The sequence below is a fragment of the Rattus norvegicus genome, chromosome 20, assembly GCF_021556685.1.
Source record: "Rattus norvegicus strain SHRSP/BbbUtx chromosome 20, alternate assembly SHRSP_T2T, whole genome shotgun sequence".
Taxonomy (NCBI): Eukaryota; Metazoa; Chordata; class Mammalia; order Rodentia; family Muridae; genus Rattus; species Rattus norvegicus.
Window position 1 is genome coordinate 14,960,936 of NC_141553.1, and position 17,127 is coordinate 14,978,062.

Genomic DNA, 17,127 nt, shown 5'->3' on the forward strand with positions numbered 1-17,127 from the left:
ACATATACAGCCACCAAACTAGATAAGATGGATGAAGCTAAGAAGTGCAGGCCGACAGGAGCCGGATGTAGATTGCTCCTGAGAGACACAGCCAGAAGATGTCAAATACAGAAGCGAATGCCAGCAGCAAACCACTGAACTGAGAAAGGGACCCCTGTTGGAGGAATTAGAGAAAGGACTGAAAGAGCTGAAGGGGCTTGCAACCCCATAAGGACAACGCCAACCAACCATAGCTTCCAGGGACTAAACCACTACCCATGGCTAAAGTCTACACATGGACTGACCCATGGCTCTAGCTGCATATGTAGCAGAGGATGGCCTTGTTGGGGCACCAGTGGAAAGGGAAGCCCTTGGTCCTGCCAAGGTTAGACCCCCAGTGTAGGGGATTGGGGGGGGCAGTAAGAGGAGGTGGATGGGGAGGGGAACACCCTTACAGAATGGGAGGGAGAGGGGTTAGGGGCTGATGGACAGGAAACCGGGAAAGGGAAATAACATTTGAAATTTAAATAAGAAATACCCAATTTAAAAAAATGGAAAAATAAATAAACTCTCTCTCTCCTCTCTCTCTCTCTCTCAGATTGAGGTTATAGTCCATCATGGTAGGAAAATCATAAAATCATGGCAGAGTCATGAAAAGGAATTCACAGAAAGCCAAGTGTCAGTACACCCTCTGGGTTCAGGCTTCACAGAAACTATAACTCAGTATCATTCCATACCATTCAATAGAAGTAACTAATATAGACAGGTAAATATAAGTTTATATTAATTATGAGCAATTAATTATGATTTTTTTATTTTGTACATTTTTTTTACTTTAGATTTCTATTCTTATGGGTTAAATATGGTAGGTTTTAACTTAATTATGGTAAAAATATAATTAGTTACTACAGACAGTAATTGCAGATCTGTGTGAAAGACATTGCAAACATACAAACATGAGGAATTTCAATGAGACTGTAATGGGCCAAAAGAATTAGATTCCTACCATCATGGGACATCTCACTTAGCTATTTTTTAAATACCTAATTATCAGGAAATTACTCAGACTCACACAGCTCCCTTTATATTAATGTGATCATATTAAACCAGGAAATACTAAGCCCATTATCATTAAATCCAAATACGAAGTAATCTGTTTGCAGAGGTACAAAGATTTTTTTTCTCCCTGACATGGTTTTAAAATTTCTTCCTCCCAGCATCTTTGTGAACAGCTTTGGTTTACTTACTGGGTAACTGTGTAATCCACACAGAATCTTCTAGGTATGAATTAATGTGAGGAATTATTAAGATGTGGTTAGTATTGGTTCACCATTCATGACAACTTTATCAAATTTTTTTTTGTGATTTTAATAAAATGCTGGCATGCCCTTTAAAAATGTTAAGAGGAACTGTAGGTCAAACCCAATTCGTCTGAATGATTTGTTTTTTCGAATCTGTATGTAACACAGCCATCTGCCAGAGGGTTCTTCATGCGACATGCCCTCTAATTAGTATGTGTGCAGTTATGGTCTGACTGCAGCTATCAAAGCCCTCCAGAACATTTGCTTTGGGATTATTTACCACCAAAGTTCTTGGGAAATAAGCTTAATAGAGGGAAAGCTGACTCCACAAAATATCAAATAGCCGTGTTGCATAGCTGTCCTGCTTGAGACACATTTGCTAGCTTCAAAGACAGCAAATTCTTATTTCTCTTCCAAAATAGATCACATGACCCACAGGTTAAGCCTGGACCAGAGTGGATCATTTGAGATCTTGTTCCTGCAACCCTAAAATCTTCCCGTGTTTAATGATAAGACAGGAGCGATGGCTCAGTGGGGGAGAACGCTTGCTGCTCTACTTGAGAAGAAGCAGAGTTTCCTTCCTGGCATGCAATTCTAGTGGCTCATAGCTGCCCAGCAGTTGCAGCCTCAGGAGATCTAACATCCTCTTCTGGCCTTCATGGGCACAAGCACACGTGTTATATATTCACACACATACAGATCAATAAAACTAAAAGTAAATCTTAAAAAAAAAAATCAAGAATTGCTACGGACGCTCTCATGACGTTTGGAACAGGCCCCTTCAAAGAGATGCTGGAGGCCTGTGTTCAGTGAAACGCTATTGACTGTAACAGCCTAGGTGTACACTGATGGGTAAGTCTGTAACGATCTGCTCTATATTTACAGCAATAAAGTATATCCATATATACTTAATTATTCCTGTTTGAAGAATGCAAAGTTGGAAAAGATATCTCATTTTGCTTGCACTAAGAATGTAAACTAGTCAAAGGAGCAGAAAGAACAAGGTTTAAAGGGATAGAGGGGGAGGAAAGTGGGGAGCTAATGTTCAAAAGGTCTAACATGTAGCTATGCCTTTTTGTTCTTTTTTCCATGTGTAAGAACCAAAGGATAGGGTAGCCAAGTGGACGCAGGAGAAACCATTAGTAGGCTGTGTGGGACTGGCACAGGTTCATTCAAAATCCATTTCCTCGAAGCTCCTGGAAACTCAAGTTGATCAACTTTTAAGTTTACGTATAAGTGTTCATAAGTATCGGATGATATTAACGTGCGAATCAATATCTAATTATATTGCTAGTGAGTAGATTACTTTCTGCAGGCAGATAAAAACGAAAACACCCACAATAACAATAATAAAATTTCCCTGGCTTTATACATAATTCTAAATGACATAAGATACTGGGGGATCACACATATACAGTATTAGAGAGAAAATGTGAGAAGGCTTTAAGAGGTTATCGAGTTATGTTTTATATGTACAAACAAAATAAAGCCTATATATTCAAGAACTCAGCTAAGAAAATATGCAATATGATGTATTGTTTAGGAGTAGATGGATGAGTATGTGAAAGGACGGGGCTCACTTGAATGTACCATAAACTGGTGCTAAGGGTGTGGTCACTTCAAAACACCTAGAAATAAAATTGAGATGCCCTGAACAATTCCCATAGAGACCCTCTGTAAGATGTTCAGCAGAAAATTGAGAACTGTGGGATATTTATAGGCAAATTTAACACATCTCATGTAAGATCTGTATCTGAAATTAAATATCGTTCCTGGAAAAAAGTCTAAATCAACAGACAAAAATGCAATGCAAATAAATAATGACGGAAGGCAAAAAATGACCCAGAAATAAGCAGAGTCAAGTTTTCATTGCCCTAATACATGGATGATTGAAGCCAAGAATCCCGGTCACAAAAGCCCAAGCATCTCTTTCAGAAGGCTCGCTCCTACTTCTGTCACAATGTTCAGCATGAAGCATTCTATTTAATATCTATTGGAAATCCTATGGGTGGATTCCAATGATAAACTGTCATATTTTACCCAGTGCTTGTTTTATTTGCCTGTTTATTCTTTTAAAGAGAGAGAGAGAAAGAAAGCATGGAGTTGGAAGGGTGGAGGGGTAGAGAAAATTAGGGAGGAGATGAGTCTGGTAACTGCAATGTCAATATAGTATATGAAAGGAATGTATTTTCAATAAAAATAAACAAACATATCCCTTTAACTTTGATAAACTGGATGGTTTCTAAATAAGATCGGAGACATCTTCATCTGTAAATTAATTGTTGTATCGACCGAAAGTAAAGATAGCGATCATATAATTGTTTTTAGTAACTTAAAATTCATGACATATTACTTAAAATATATCAGTATAATGCTTCATAATCTAATGTAAGCCCCAGAGGGGCCATAAATGACAGATATTCAAAATACATCAATAAGCCAGTTCTAAATATTAATCATACTTACTTTTCTCATAAAACCTTCCTTGTGTTCTCATTTTTTTTTGCCTTTAAATCTAAGTATGCCTCACTGTTATTTAAAACCCCCACCCCCATCTATTTAAATGGCATTCTTTCCATCTAATTAAGTTTCCTTAACTGAAGAAGGGACATGAGCATGGGCCAAGTCACCTTAGTGTTTACGAACTATTCATGGGGCGAGTAGACCATGATTGTGTCTGTTTTCAGCTTTACCACAAAAGAAGGAACCCATGAGCTGCGTACACTCCATGTGCTCTGTACCGTGTAGCTAATAACTTCTGCGGCAAAGCTGACAATACTCCGAATCAATGCTATGTTACAGCAGAGGCCGGAAAATGAAGAGTGGTAAAAAATAGATGAGCAGAGGTACCAAAGGAAAAGAAACAGATGGGCGCTCTAACTGGAGGTCAAAACACAATGTTGTAACGTTTCTGGGTCTGGGCAGCCTTTGGTGTTGCATACAGAGCAAGCTGTGAGTCAAAATGGGATTCCTCCTCTTATGAACTTGCTGGCTGTCACATGCTGCAGAGTGATGGGTAGGCTTTCTCAGGAATGACAATCAGCTGGCATTCCTGGTGACATCACAGCAGTCTAATAAAGCACAGAGCACTGGTTGTACGAATAAAATAAATGGCCCTCTTTTCCCTTTTGTAGAGAAGAGCAGAGACACCCCAAACTGAGGACGGCTGTCAAAGACACAGTTACAAACACTCCCTAAAATACTCCTTGGTGGCTTGTCTGAATCCAGAACTGCCAAATCTCACATCCTCATCAGAAGACATAAAAGACATCACCCTGGTGATAACTGTCTCATTATTCCTTCCAAAAAGAAAATACTGTAAGAATACTTAGGAATAGATTCTAAGCCAGTTACTATTGGTAAGTTATATTCTTTCTCATGAGGATTTTTTCATAAATCTCTAAAACCGTGTATTTGTTCAAAAATAAGGAAGTTTGTGAGTTGCTAATATTATGCCATTTTCGTTAATGCCTCCTATTAACAAGAGTCTCGTTAATCTTACATACATGAAAGGAAAGGTTATTTGGAGGAGTTGAGCATCTATGGGATGCTATGTCATTTCTTAGAAATGGGTGAATAGCCAATGTCACTTATGCATGTCAACTCTCCCACAGCTGTGTTGATAGATGCACATTCTATTGCATCTATAGTCCTGCCTACGAACAGAATTCCACGCGGCAGAGTATGACCAGCAGCTTCAGAAATAACCTAGAGAAGCTTGTGGAAATTACACATGGAGTTTTGCTGTGTGCAAGTTTGAAGTGGGAAGTCCCTAGGGAGTAGACAGAAAAGGTTAGCAGTCTCAGTCTCTCTCTCTCTCTCTCTCTCTCTCTCTCTCTCTCTCTCTCTCTCTCTCTGTATGTGTGTGTGTGTGTATGTGTGTGTGTGTGTGTGTGTGTGTGTGTGTGTGTGTGTGTTAACTCCCAGCGATCCATCATTCCTTCATGTCAATCCTGCCATCCCAGGAGAGCGGAAGAGACAATCTCAATGGCGTTAGAATCCTGGAAGATTGCTCCTCCCTCCAGAGTGCTTTAATTTTGCACAACGTGCGTTTGATAATTTTTAATTTATATTCAGAAATAGTGTTCTCTTAGGCTCTGGGACTGCACTCAACCTCTGCCTGTGACACTTCAAAGGGTTTGCTCTTACTACTTTACAGTTGAAAATGTGTGGTTCTCACTTTCTTCGAATCAAACAGGTTGTCTTGAACAAGATGTGGAGAGTCTCTAAACATAAAGGTGTGTTTTGAACAACTGTGATACTTAGAGCAGTGTCTCTTAAACAGATGATGAACCAAGCATACATTTGTATCACTCTTAAATTTCAGTTCTTTAGTGACCTAACTGGAGCTTGGAGACAGCAAGTTTTCATATGTGTGTGTGTGTGTGTGTGTGTGTGTGTGTGTGTGTGTGTGTATAGCCAAACTTCCAAGGATCTTGCGAAGTTGCCAACACTGAAGAGAATGCAAATACATACATTACTTTATCTATTCCATTATGCAAATTTTCCTAGCTGACCGTTATTTACTGAACTAAGATATGTGAATACAAATGTTGAGTGGGTTTCCTACCATTAAAGGTCTTACAATTTAGAACAGAGGTCACCAAATACACATTTAGTATTATATGAGCAGTAATTTAGTATTATATATGAACGGTAATAGCTCGAGTCCTGGAATAGATAGAGAACAGAAACCCTACAGGACAGCAAATTAAAATTATTGTCTATTGGTAAGTGAATATCTTTAGCAATGAGAAAGGATAAAGCACTGGAAATATATCTGGAAACTCCACAATTTTATGAAACCAACATCAAAGTATAAGAAAAAATCAATTGTAATGTTTTAAAGTTATGCATACAGCACTTGTCTTCTGAAAATTTCCTTGGAATCAGGTTATTATTTTGCACCAGTGTGGATGCAGCCAAGCCATGGGCATCTTAATTTAACGGAATGAATCTGTAGAAATGGTTACAAAGCTAAAACCTGAATAGTAGCCACTGTGAAACATTGTCACTGTTTCAGTGTTCAATGGATACAGAATTAGATTCTTGTTGTCTGTAAATGCAGCGGGTGAAGCCAGCATGCTCACCCAATGGAATGATCTAAGTGCTTATTTTACCTGCTGAAAAGCTGTCATCATCATCATCACCACCATCATCATCACCATCATCATCACCATCATCATCATCATCACCACCATCATTAACACCACCACCACCACCACCACCACCACCACTATCATCATCATCATCAATTAAACATCAGATATTTCAATAGTCACTAAGAATTGAGGATGTGAACCAAAACTTTCTCGTGCAGGCATGCAGACCTGGAGAAGTCTTAAAAATGACTTTAATTGTTTAAATCAGAGACTTCTTCTAGGAAAGATAACGTAATAGAGTAGACCATTGGCCAAGAAATCATTTATCACCCTCACGGAAACAATCAGTTCACTAGGTACCAAAGTCATGAGTGCCAAGAGCAAATGCCCCGAGACTCTGAGCGTCCTGTACGGAGGGAGGGAGCAATTAGGCCACGCATCAGTTACACTCTTAAACTTAATGATCTTCTAAACTCTCAATTTATCATGTCTACTGTGTTCTATCCTCTCTCTGTAGTTCTACCTTGCCCAATTGTGAGCTTCTTGACAGCAAAAGCTGATTAACCCAGTGGGCAGTGGGCGCCCATTGATATTGGTGTGATATTGGATCACAGTGGACATTTTGCAGCAGGTACTTCTTGTTAGTGACGTGTTTGCAGCTATGAACTGTTGCTTATTTGCCAAGCTGTGATAAGCCAGTTGCAAGAATGTTTTAACATCCTTGGGAAGGAGTTCCTGAGCTGAATATCATTGCTTCCAAACATAATGCATTCTTTTTTTTACCAGATGTTATAGTCACAGCAAGCTTCGTTCAGCTTGTTGCTGCTGGGACTGAAAAATGTTATGACTGCCATTGATTTTTTTTTAATGTGAAAAACTGTTTTAGAAATAGTATGGATATTAGCACTAAGAAATAATTTTAAGTCACTTGCGTGATTTAAGGCTTTCATCTTTTTAGATTTTTCAATAATAGCTCATTTAATATGTTTGTTTGTATTTTCTAGAAACCCATTAGTAGCATGAGTTCATTCAAAGTAAAAATATAAATCTTAACATTCTGTTCAGAAATGAAAAAAAAAAAACATTGGAAAGTACTGTAGGTTTTATAAAGAGTGCTTTACACTGGTATTATATTTGACTTGTATCAAATGTAATGATTTAACAACATTAAGAAAAATGTTTCTTCATTTCCGTTATAATTATGTATTAGGTGAAAGCCCTCAGTCTTGATTGGCAACTTGGGATGTTTAGAAATAGGTCAACGCTCTACATGATTAAAGAAAAATCTTCTGAATACATCTGAAAGAGACACTGAGATTTGTGTTTATAAAAATATGTTATATGTGGGGTTTAGCATTTGCTTATAAAATAGCCATACATAAATAAAACAGAAATGCATGAATATGAAACCGTTCCCATACAAAGCTCAACTTAAATAAAGATCCCGCATGATGGTTCATGATTCCAAATGCAAACAGTTCTGCATGTGTTGATCATTAATGCTGGCTAAATCGGCAAGTAGTAAACATTTCAAATGTAACTAAAACACTTATCCTCAGCTGTCTAGCTCCATCAGCAGTCACATAAAACATGATCGTTAAACGTGTAGTCAGTAAGCAAGAACTCCCGAAAGGAGGAGAGGTGTCCTCAAGATGTAGATGCTTCTAACCTCAACCCAGAGCATCGACCAATGTCTCTACTTACTGGTGGGTCTGCGTCTTCAGCATAAACAGTGGTAATTGGTGTCCCCTTGACGGCATCTGGAGCCACCATCCCCTTGTAGATGCGTTTGCTAAACACCGGAGGGTAGTCATTCATGTCCTGTAAAGTGGAATTGAGAGCTTAGTGTGGTAGCCAAAGGAGACTAGGGAACTGGGGTAGGTCCGTCTGGCCCTTCAAGGCATGCAGCCTATTTACGAGGGCTGGTTTTATCCTCCCAGAACTATTCATCTCCCAAGTGACACCCTAGAGAAGTCGGGTCCCTATATCAATGTGTGTGATATTAGCTGAAGGCCATCCTCAGAATAGCACACACTTTTGCAGCTTGAGCAATGCTTGGGATTCCCACCAGGCTACCTCTAGAGGCATGATGTAAATTCTAACTTTTGAAAACGCAAAGAGAATTTTGTGTGCTGTGACTGTACGAGCATTCCCGTGTGCCAGTTCAGCATGTGTGTGGGGTGGGCAAGCATGTGCTCCAGTGTGCATTTGAAGGGTAAAGGTATGACTTCAGATGCTGTTCTGTGGATGCTTGCACTTCCTTTTCTGAGGAGTGGTCACTAATTGGCCTGGGACTCCCAAGGAAGCTAGACAGGCTAGTTTATGAGTCTCAGAGACTCCAATCCTGCCTACCCAAAACTATACAAACTCACACCACCATGCTCAGTGACTTTTCTCCCCTTCCCCTTCTTCCCTTTCCCCTTCTATCCCCCTTCTTTCTGGCCCACCTTTTTAATCCCAGCACTGGAGAGGCATAGGCAGGCAGATCTCTGAGTTCCAGGCTAGTCTGGTTTCTAGAGAGAATTCCAGGACAGCCAGGGCTACACAGAGAAACCCTGCACCCTATCACCCTCAAACACAGGCCAGGAAACAGGATTGAAGATAATGTTTTGTTATTTGTTTTGTTGTTTCTCCTTTTAAAACTTCTCTGTGTCCTTACAAGTTTGAACGTCCCACATACTTAATATGAACAAACTATGAAATGTTCTTTATTTCAACTTTCGTTCTAATGAACATAAAATAGAGGAGGAAGTCTTCCCCAAAGCACAATGGTATTCACAATTACATAGGCTTACAGATAGAAAACAGTGTTAATTTAAATTTCAAAGCCATTTATATGCCTCTGATTTCATTTCACTGTCCTGGTGAAGGCTTACTGCCAGTCATTGAGTAGACACTACTCAATTGGATACTTTCTGACTCCAGATAAAGATGTCCCTGTGAAAACTCTCCTACCCATAATTTGACAAATAAAAGTGGTGATCCAGACAGGTACTGGCTTGTCTGGATTGATACAGTTATTCGTAAGAGCCAAAAAACAATAAATCAATTCCTCTGAGCGGACGAAGATTTTTCTTAGCCATCTTATTATTTAGGGAGACCTGCCAGTCACTTTTTTTCTCACTTAATACTATTTACTACAAAGATCGCTTTAATGTTTGATCAAGTATCACGTCCTGCAGTGTTTGGGCTGCTTCAAGTCAAACACACTTAGGCTATATGCAAGTTCTGTCAATTACTGGTTGCTCTTTTCCAAGGCACCTTTTTAAGATTCACTCTTAAAAGAGTGTGGTAAAACACTTTATTCATTCATATGTGTTCAGATACATCTTTTCTACCCACTTGTTGTGTGTAGTTTTATGTTGCTGCTTTTGCTCTGGGATTGGCTGAGTCACCAGTTGCCACCTGGCTTCCCTGGCATCATAGGACAAAAGGCACATAGATAGTTTGTTTCTTTATAACTTGTCCTTGTGGCACAATTGTTGGGCACTGATATCTCCCTCCTGGAAAAGCGTGTCCTTACTGATTTATTATCTCCTGCCCTAAACTTCAGTGGCTAGTCCCACTTAGCCTCTGTCAAACATCTATGTCCAACTACCTGTAGTAGTGGCCACAGGCCCCAGCTCCCCCAACCCCTAGACCTCACACGGTTGCTGGGTTCTTCTCCCTCCAAAGCGTGGCAGAAACTCCTCTCTCTTTCCTTGCATTTGCATTTTCCTCCTGGGACCCGGAAGTCCTGCCTGTATCTTCTGCCTAGCAATTGTCCCCCTGGCTTTCTTTACTGACAAATCAAGAACCAATTGGGGAACAGGACCTTAGCATCAGAACGCCCCTTCACCCAATGCTAACTTGAAATGTACTAATTCACCAATTGTAAACCTCTCTTTTTGCAGTAATGGTTGGGGTGGGTTATGTGTGAGAAAAGAGGCAAGTTTTCTTTCATGTGTACAATAAAGTAGGCCAAATAAGAAGAATGTGAAGACATTATCTAGAAACAGTGCTCAGTCAGCAAAACTGGGGGAAAAAAAGGTTATATCCTCAGACATGTGGTGTTCACAGCCTCTACTTTAAAAGGAAGACTCCACTTACAAGTTATGTAGTGCAGAATCTGAGTTAGCAAATGAACTTAGAAACACTGGGTCCCCATAACCAGTGGTGTAAAGGACTCATCTGGGGATCTGGAGGAAGCATTTGCATACACACTCTCCACTGATTTTGTTGGGGGATCCCAGAGACTAAACCACCAACCTAAGAGCAAGCACTGTCTAGACCTAATCTCCTTGTCCCTCTCCCTCCCTGCACATATGTAGCAGATGAGCAGCTTGGTCTTCATGAGGGTTTCCCCAACAACTGGAGCAGGGGCTGTCCATGAGCCTGTTGCCTGCCTGCCCGTGAATCCCATACCCCTAAATGGCCTGCTTTGTCTGGCCTCAGTGGGAGGAGATGTGCCTAGTCCTGGAGGCTCTTTATGTGCAGGGTGGTGGAGGTGGTAATGGTGGGAGGTGGCCTTGTGTTATTAGGGTGTGTGACACCCAGAGTGGGCTCCCCATTCTCAAAAGAGAAAGGGAAGGGGGAATGGCGGAGGGCTGACATTGGGTTCTAATGCGAATAAATGAATAAGTTAGAAAAGAATAGTGATTAATCTAGTGAGTGTACTTTATAAACATGGAAATCCATGTGCATCCCTAAACTGTAACTTCCAGAGGTTTCACAAGGAGAACCCAACATCACACGTTTAATACATGACTTTCCAGAGCTTGGTAGACTCAGTGTTCCTGTGTGTGTGTGTGTGTGTGTGTGTGTGTGTGTGTGTGTGTGTGTGTTTTGTTTTTGTTTTGTAGCTTATCCCTCTTGCCCAAGGAAATGTACATTTTCAGAAGATTCGGATCCCTCCTGGTGGAATAATGATAGCAGGATGTATTTTTTTCTAGTTGCGTTAATTCAGTTCTTGGTGCTACGGAGAGAAAAGACCCATTTTTCTCTTCTGCCGGGCAGGCATCGGCAGGTTCACCTTCGTGAATTCACACTGGGCGTTTCGATATCCATCCTCATAAACCGATTACACACACGCCAAAGGTTATAATAACAGAGGACCATTAAGAGATTGCTTATCCTTCTCATTATTTTGCTTGCCACTGACAGCATGAAGAATGAATCGATACCATTATAATGTAGCAGTATTTCTTTTGATGGCCTACTCTACGTGTTTTAGTCTTGTGATCTCTATTGTGGGTGAAATATGCGGCCGATTGCCAATCATCCTCCCACAATGCGCTGTTTTGGGTGAGACAGTTTATTGGGATGCAATGCCAACGCGCATAATCAATAGTTCATTATCTTTATGCTTCAGGGCCATCAAGGAGAAAAAAAAACCCACTGCTGGTATGCTAATCTTCTATTACGCAGTTAAATTTAAAAGCTCAACTCTACCACTAGAGGGCAGGATTGGCAAAAGGAAGGATTTCTTCCCCTGCCCTATAGTTAATTTTATCATTAAAACCCATTATAGTTTGCTTCCTGTGGTTATATTTGTTGATCTGAACAAAAATTAGTTTTTGTATTTCAATAGAGCATTCCAAATGCTGGCATGGCTTTCAAGGAAAACAACGCCAGGCATCTCTCACTGTGTTCTTGTTTTTTTTTTTTTTTTTTTTTTTTTTTTAACCAGTAAAGCTTGTAATGTGAATCCATGCATCTTACAAATAAGATGTGACCTCAAGTTATTGTTCGCTGGATGGAAGGAAATATGAGTTTTATGTATTCGTTTTCAAAATGAAAGCCTAAAATAATCACGCAAACCATTTCTTTTCAGACCAAAGGGTAGATTTGAGAGAAAAAATATTTTCGAATAGCATTCCAGAATGCTGTGTGCTAGCTGGCCGGCTTATAAATGAATAACAAGCTAAAAATGCGAACACAGAAACTAAATATAGAGATGACCAACGCGATACCTTTTATAAATATGAATCAATTGTGGTCTAAATCTCCTTCAGCTCCGACCCTCCCCTCAAGAAATACAGTGATGTGAAACAGGGTGGATCTACCTCTCTGCTCCTGATAATTCCGTCTGCCGTCGGTACTGACTTATCTGGCCACCCTGCCCTCTTGCAACTCCTCTCAGTTAAGGGCAGTTGGCTATATTTTCTGTATCAATTAGGTTTCTTCCTGGCCTCCAGAATCCATGCCGGAGCTGTTACACTCTTGTTTCCTGTAGGTCTGTCTTCTGCCTTGTTTCTTGCTGCTTTCTTGGGTTATGCTCGCTGACCCCTCTCATCCCTGCACTCCAGGGTGTGCTGCCTAGACGTGCACGCCTTTAGGCAAATGGTGTATTTTCCTGCTTTGCATGGGGACGTTCTTAAATACAAGTCAATTTCTTTGATCTTTCCACAGTTTCTGAAAACTAAACTCACCACTGGAAGATTCTTTCCTAGCTGTCGAGGGCGATGGATGGCTGTTCAGGGTTGCCAACTTGACTACATCTGGAGTTAGTTAGAATTCAGAGTTGAAGGGCGTAGCAGGAATGGCGGGGTCACTTCTGTGTAAATGCCGGGGCTGCGCAGCCACAAAAGCATCTCCTGCTGGAGGACCAAATTGAGGACTGCCTGAGAGACCAACGATTGCAGGCAGAGACAATGCCAGCCAAGCGTTGATGTTAGGAAGCGATGCTTTCTTGTGACCAATGAGGGCGCAGGTGGAGGGTATTAAAGGAGCTTGAGGCAGTGTTCGGAAGAGCTTGCTGCTCCCCGAGTCTGTGTAATTGACTCCTCACCACTCCACCTCAAACCCCCAAGGACAGGTAGGGCTGGGCAGTGAGTAGTCCAAGGTACAGGCAGCAGGAGGGTGGGTACACATGTGAGAGATTATTTTTACTTAATTTGAAGCAGGTAGATCCAGTTCCAACCTGGATCTTTAAGCTGGGAAGACTAATGGCCTTAATCTAATCTACACCTTCTGCTGGAAGCTTGTACACGAAAGCTTTTCGTCTTTACCTGCTTCTTTCTGCCCTCACTAGCAAGTCCATTTCTCCACAGTCGCTAATGCCTATTTCTTTAGGATCCCAGCGTATGTGGAAGACAAACTGAGAAGTCTGGCTGTGTGGGACTGAGCAAGCCAGTAAGCAGCACTCCTCCACGCCCTCTGCACCAGCGGCTGCCTCCAGGATCCTGCCCTGTTTGAGTTCCTGTCTTGACTTCCTTTGACAGTCAACTGTGAAAGGGAGTTATAAGCTGAATAAGCTCTCTCCTCCCCAACTTGCTTTTAGTCTTGATGCTTTATAACTACAATCAAAACCCTGAGACACGTAGATTTGTAAGGAGATGGTGGAAACTCTGAGTTTGTAATCTTTTTTGCTGCAGCAAAATATCTAAGAAAATTAAAGAAGAATTGATCTTATTTGAGTTACGCTTCTGAGTTTGAAGAACATTAACTACCAAAGCTTTGTACTTCACTGGGGCCAGAAAACAAAGCAAAAGAGACCCTTTAATTTAAACAAAGACCCTCCCTATTTCATTCCTCCATAATCTGTTAGTGGGTTAATACCTTCATGAAGTCAGTGCTCTTGGGAACCAGTCAACAAGACCCCTGAGTCTCAATGTTCTCATACTACATATATCAAAGAATCTTTGAGGAACATTGAACTCCAACCAAGATACTACAGGCCTACATTCCTAGACACAGCCATAATACAGCAAATACATAGGCGAATGCCATCATTAAACCACTGAACTGAGAACGGGACCCTCGTTGAAGGAATCTTAGAAAGGACTGAAAAAGTTTGAAGGGCCTTGAGACCCCATATGAACAACAATGCCCACCAACCAGAGCTTCCAGGGACTAAGCCACTACCCAAAGACTATACATGGACTGACCCTGGGCTCCAACCTCATAGGTAGCAATGAATAGCCTAGTAAGAGCACCAGTGGAAGGGGAAGCCCTTGGTCCTGCCAATACTGAACCCCCAGTTAACGTGATTGTTGGGGGGAGGGCGGTAATGGGGGGAGAATGAGGAGAACACCCATATAGAAGGAGGGGGAGGGGCCAGGGGGATGTTGGCCCGGAAACCGGGAAAGGGAATAACAATCGAAATGTAAATAAGAAATACCCAATTTAATAAAGATGAAAAAAAAAAAAAAAGAACTAGAGGCCAGTCTGCTCTATAGGACCAGCTCCAGACAGCAGGGCCTACACCGGGAAACTCTGCAGAAAAAAACAAAATCCAACCAAACAAACAAAAAAACTAATCAACCAACCAAACAAACAAACAACCAAACAACAACAACAACAACAAAAATACAAAATGAAACAAAGAACAAAACAAAAGAAAAATCTCACATAACATTCAAATTACCACTTTCTGAAGGTAATTTTAGACAATCCTCTATAGGTGTCTCAGGAACCCACCGATCTTTAACCATTGTGTGCCATTTATAACCATTTATGAAAGTTTTTTTGTTATGGGTAAAGAGGTAGACTTTATGTCTATATTTAAAACAATAACCCATTCAATATTCAATTATACAAATAATTTGTTTTCTCCAACACCTAAGGCAGTTTCCTCAAATACTACTCTTTGGAAGATTAGTCCCAGAAAAGGCTTTATAAACAGAACCAAACATTCTTTATTGGTATCAAAAAATATCATTTTATTTCTCTGAAATAGACAATCTATATTAACACTATATGAAGTTCTGCTGTGTAGAAATGTGTTAACTTTTAGGTAGTCTCATGTTTTCCAAAGTTATTTGTCTATAGGGTGTGTATGCATGTATGTGTGTGTTTGTTTTTATGTATGTGTGTATGTGTTTGCATATATGTATGTATGTGTATATGTGGTATTTGTCTATGATGTGTGTGTATGTGTTTATGTGTGTGTATGTATGTGTATGTGTCTGTATGTATGTGTAATATTTGTCTATGATGTATATATATGTATATATATATATTTTGTGTGTGTGTTATGTGTATGGTATTTGTCTATGATAAGTGTATATGTGTATATATGGTGTATGTATATATGTATATATGTGTTTTGTGTATATGTGTGCGTGGTATTTGTCTATGATGTGTGTATATGTGTGTATGTGATTACTGTCTTTGAGAAGTAGTGTACTATTAACAGATTCTTGAGAGACAAATCTGAGATGTTGAAGCTGTAAATTATTATTGTTTGGAAAACTGAATGAGTTCAAAGTTCTCTGAAGGTATAATAAGATACCAAACATGACAAGCATCATACAGTGTATGACAGGTAGCTCCTCAGGGTGGGGACAGCAGCTGTGCATGGTTGGAAGTTGTTATGACCACAGAACCTATTTCCACTGGTCATAAGGCCTTAGTGGGAATGAGATCTAAACAGGTTCCTTCACTTCCACTGAAAGTGGGATAGAGCTTGTAAACCGTGACAGATTTTTTTTAAATTAGGAGTAAAAGTGCTAATCAATGAGTGTTAAAAGACTGTATTATATTTACAAATAAAGTACTTTCTTAGGATTTCCAGAAACTACCACATACTACGGATAGAGTTCTAAGAGGCCCATGTAATTGCCACAGGTAAGGAGATAATTCAACTTGTGTGTACGTTTTTATTGGCCTCCTCTTGTCTAGAGGCAACAGGTGACATTTTGGTCCTCAGTCTACGCTGACAGAATATGAAGTGGCTGAAATAATTATCTGTTTTAGCTCAAATCATGTCTCCCTGCGAGTTCAGCTTTTTTTTTTTTTTTTTGTTCTTTTTTTTCGGAGCTGGGGACTGAACCCAGGGCCTTGCGCTTCCTAGGTAAGCGCTCTACCACTGAGCTAAATCCCCAGCCCCGAGTTCAGCTTTTTAATGTACTTGATGGCCAATACATTAGAAGAAACACATTAATAAGACACTGACCAGCAGAAGAGAAGAGGAAAGATGCTGGAAGGCCACCACCAGTATTTCATTTATATTATTTTAAATTATATTTTATGTATAAGGGTGTTTTGCTTGCATATGTGTCTGTGCATGTCTGATGCCTGCAGAGGCAAGAAAAGGGCATTGGATCTTTGGAACTGGAGTTACAGGTTTGGTGTGAGCCCCCATGCGGGTACCAGGAATTGAACCCCAGTCCTCTTGGAAGAGCAAAAGCAATGTTCTTAATCATGCAGAAATCTCTCCAGCCCCCACACGTTTAGTACATTTTAAGAATAACTGTGGGACTGTAATGGTCCAGGGTTATGGAGGAAGGGTCAAGGAAGCTTCAAACACAGATGCCTCAGATAGGAGGATAGAAGGAGTTGACTTCCTCACACTCCCAACCTGGTGCCATAAAGCTGGCTCCCTCACCATCAACCCTAGCAGGGATTTATTACTCTGATAGTTATCAGGCTTCCCTCCTTGTTTGACCTTATAAGGTTTTCTCTTCCCCTGACTTTACATCCCCTGAGTATTCAGATGAAGCCTCTTCTAACACCCCTGTCCTGATCAGTGATATGTTTCCACTCAAACCTTGCCCCAGAGACCCTGGCCACCTCCCCAGAACATAAACACCCCTCACACCCAATAAATGAACCAGTGCTCAGAAGCTGTTCCTAGGTGTTTATTGCCTCACTGACCAAGGTCCAGCTCTGCCCCCTGGTTAACCTTCCCTCCCTTCGGTCAAGATTCATCTGGCTACCCAGAGGAGGAAGTGAACACAGGTAGCAAATAACATTCAATATTTCAATAATTTTGTTACTAATAATTATCGTTTTGTTCAACTGTCCCGATTTAGACAGGAGTG

The 17,127-nt window shown here is 40.5% G+C and overlaps 1 protein-coding gene across 6 annotated transcripts in view; it reads right to left on the reverse strand.

Moving 5' to 3' along the window:
- Pcdh15 (protocadherin related 15) overlaps window positions 1-17,127 on the reverse strand; it is an 827,095-nt gene that overhangs the window by 189,814 nt on the left and 620,154 nt on the right. For all 6 annotated transcript variants that reach the window (XM_087598371.1, XM_087598373.1, XM_087598372.1 and 3 more), the window contains one exon: window positions 8,087-8,203. In XM_087598371.1, the coding sequence (XP_087454497.1) occupies window positions 8,087-8,203 (117 nt within the window). The remainder of the gene's footprint in view (window positions 1-8,086; window positions 8,204-17,127) is intronic.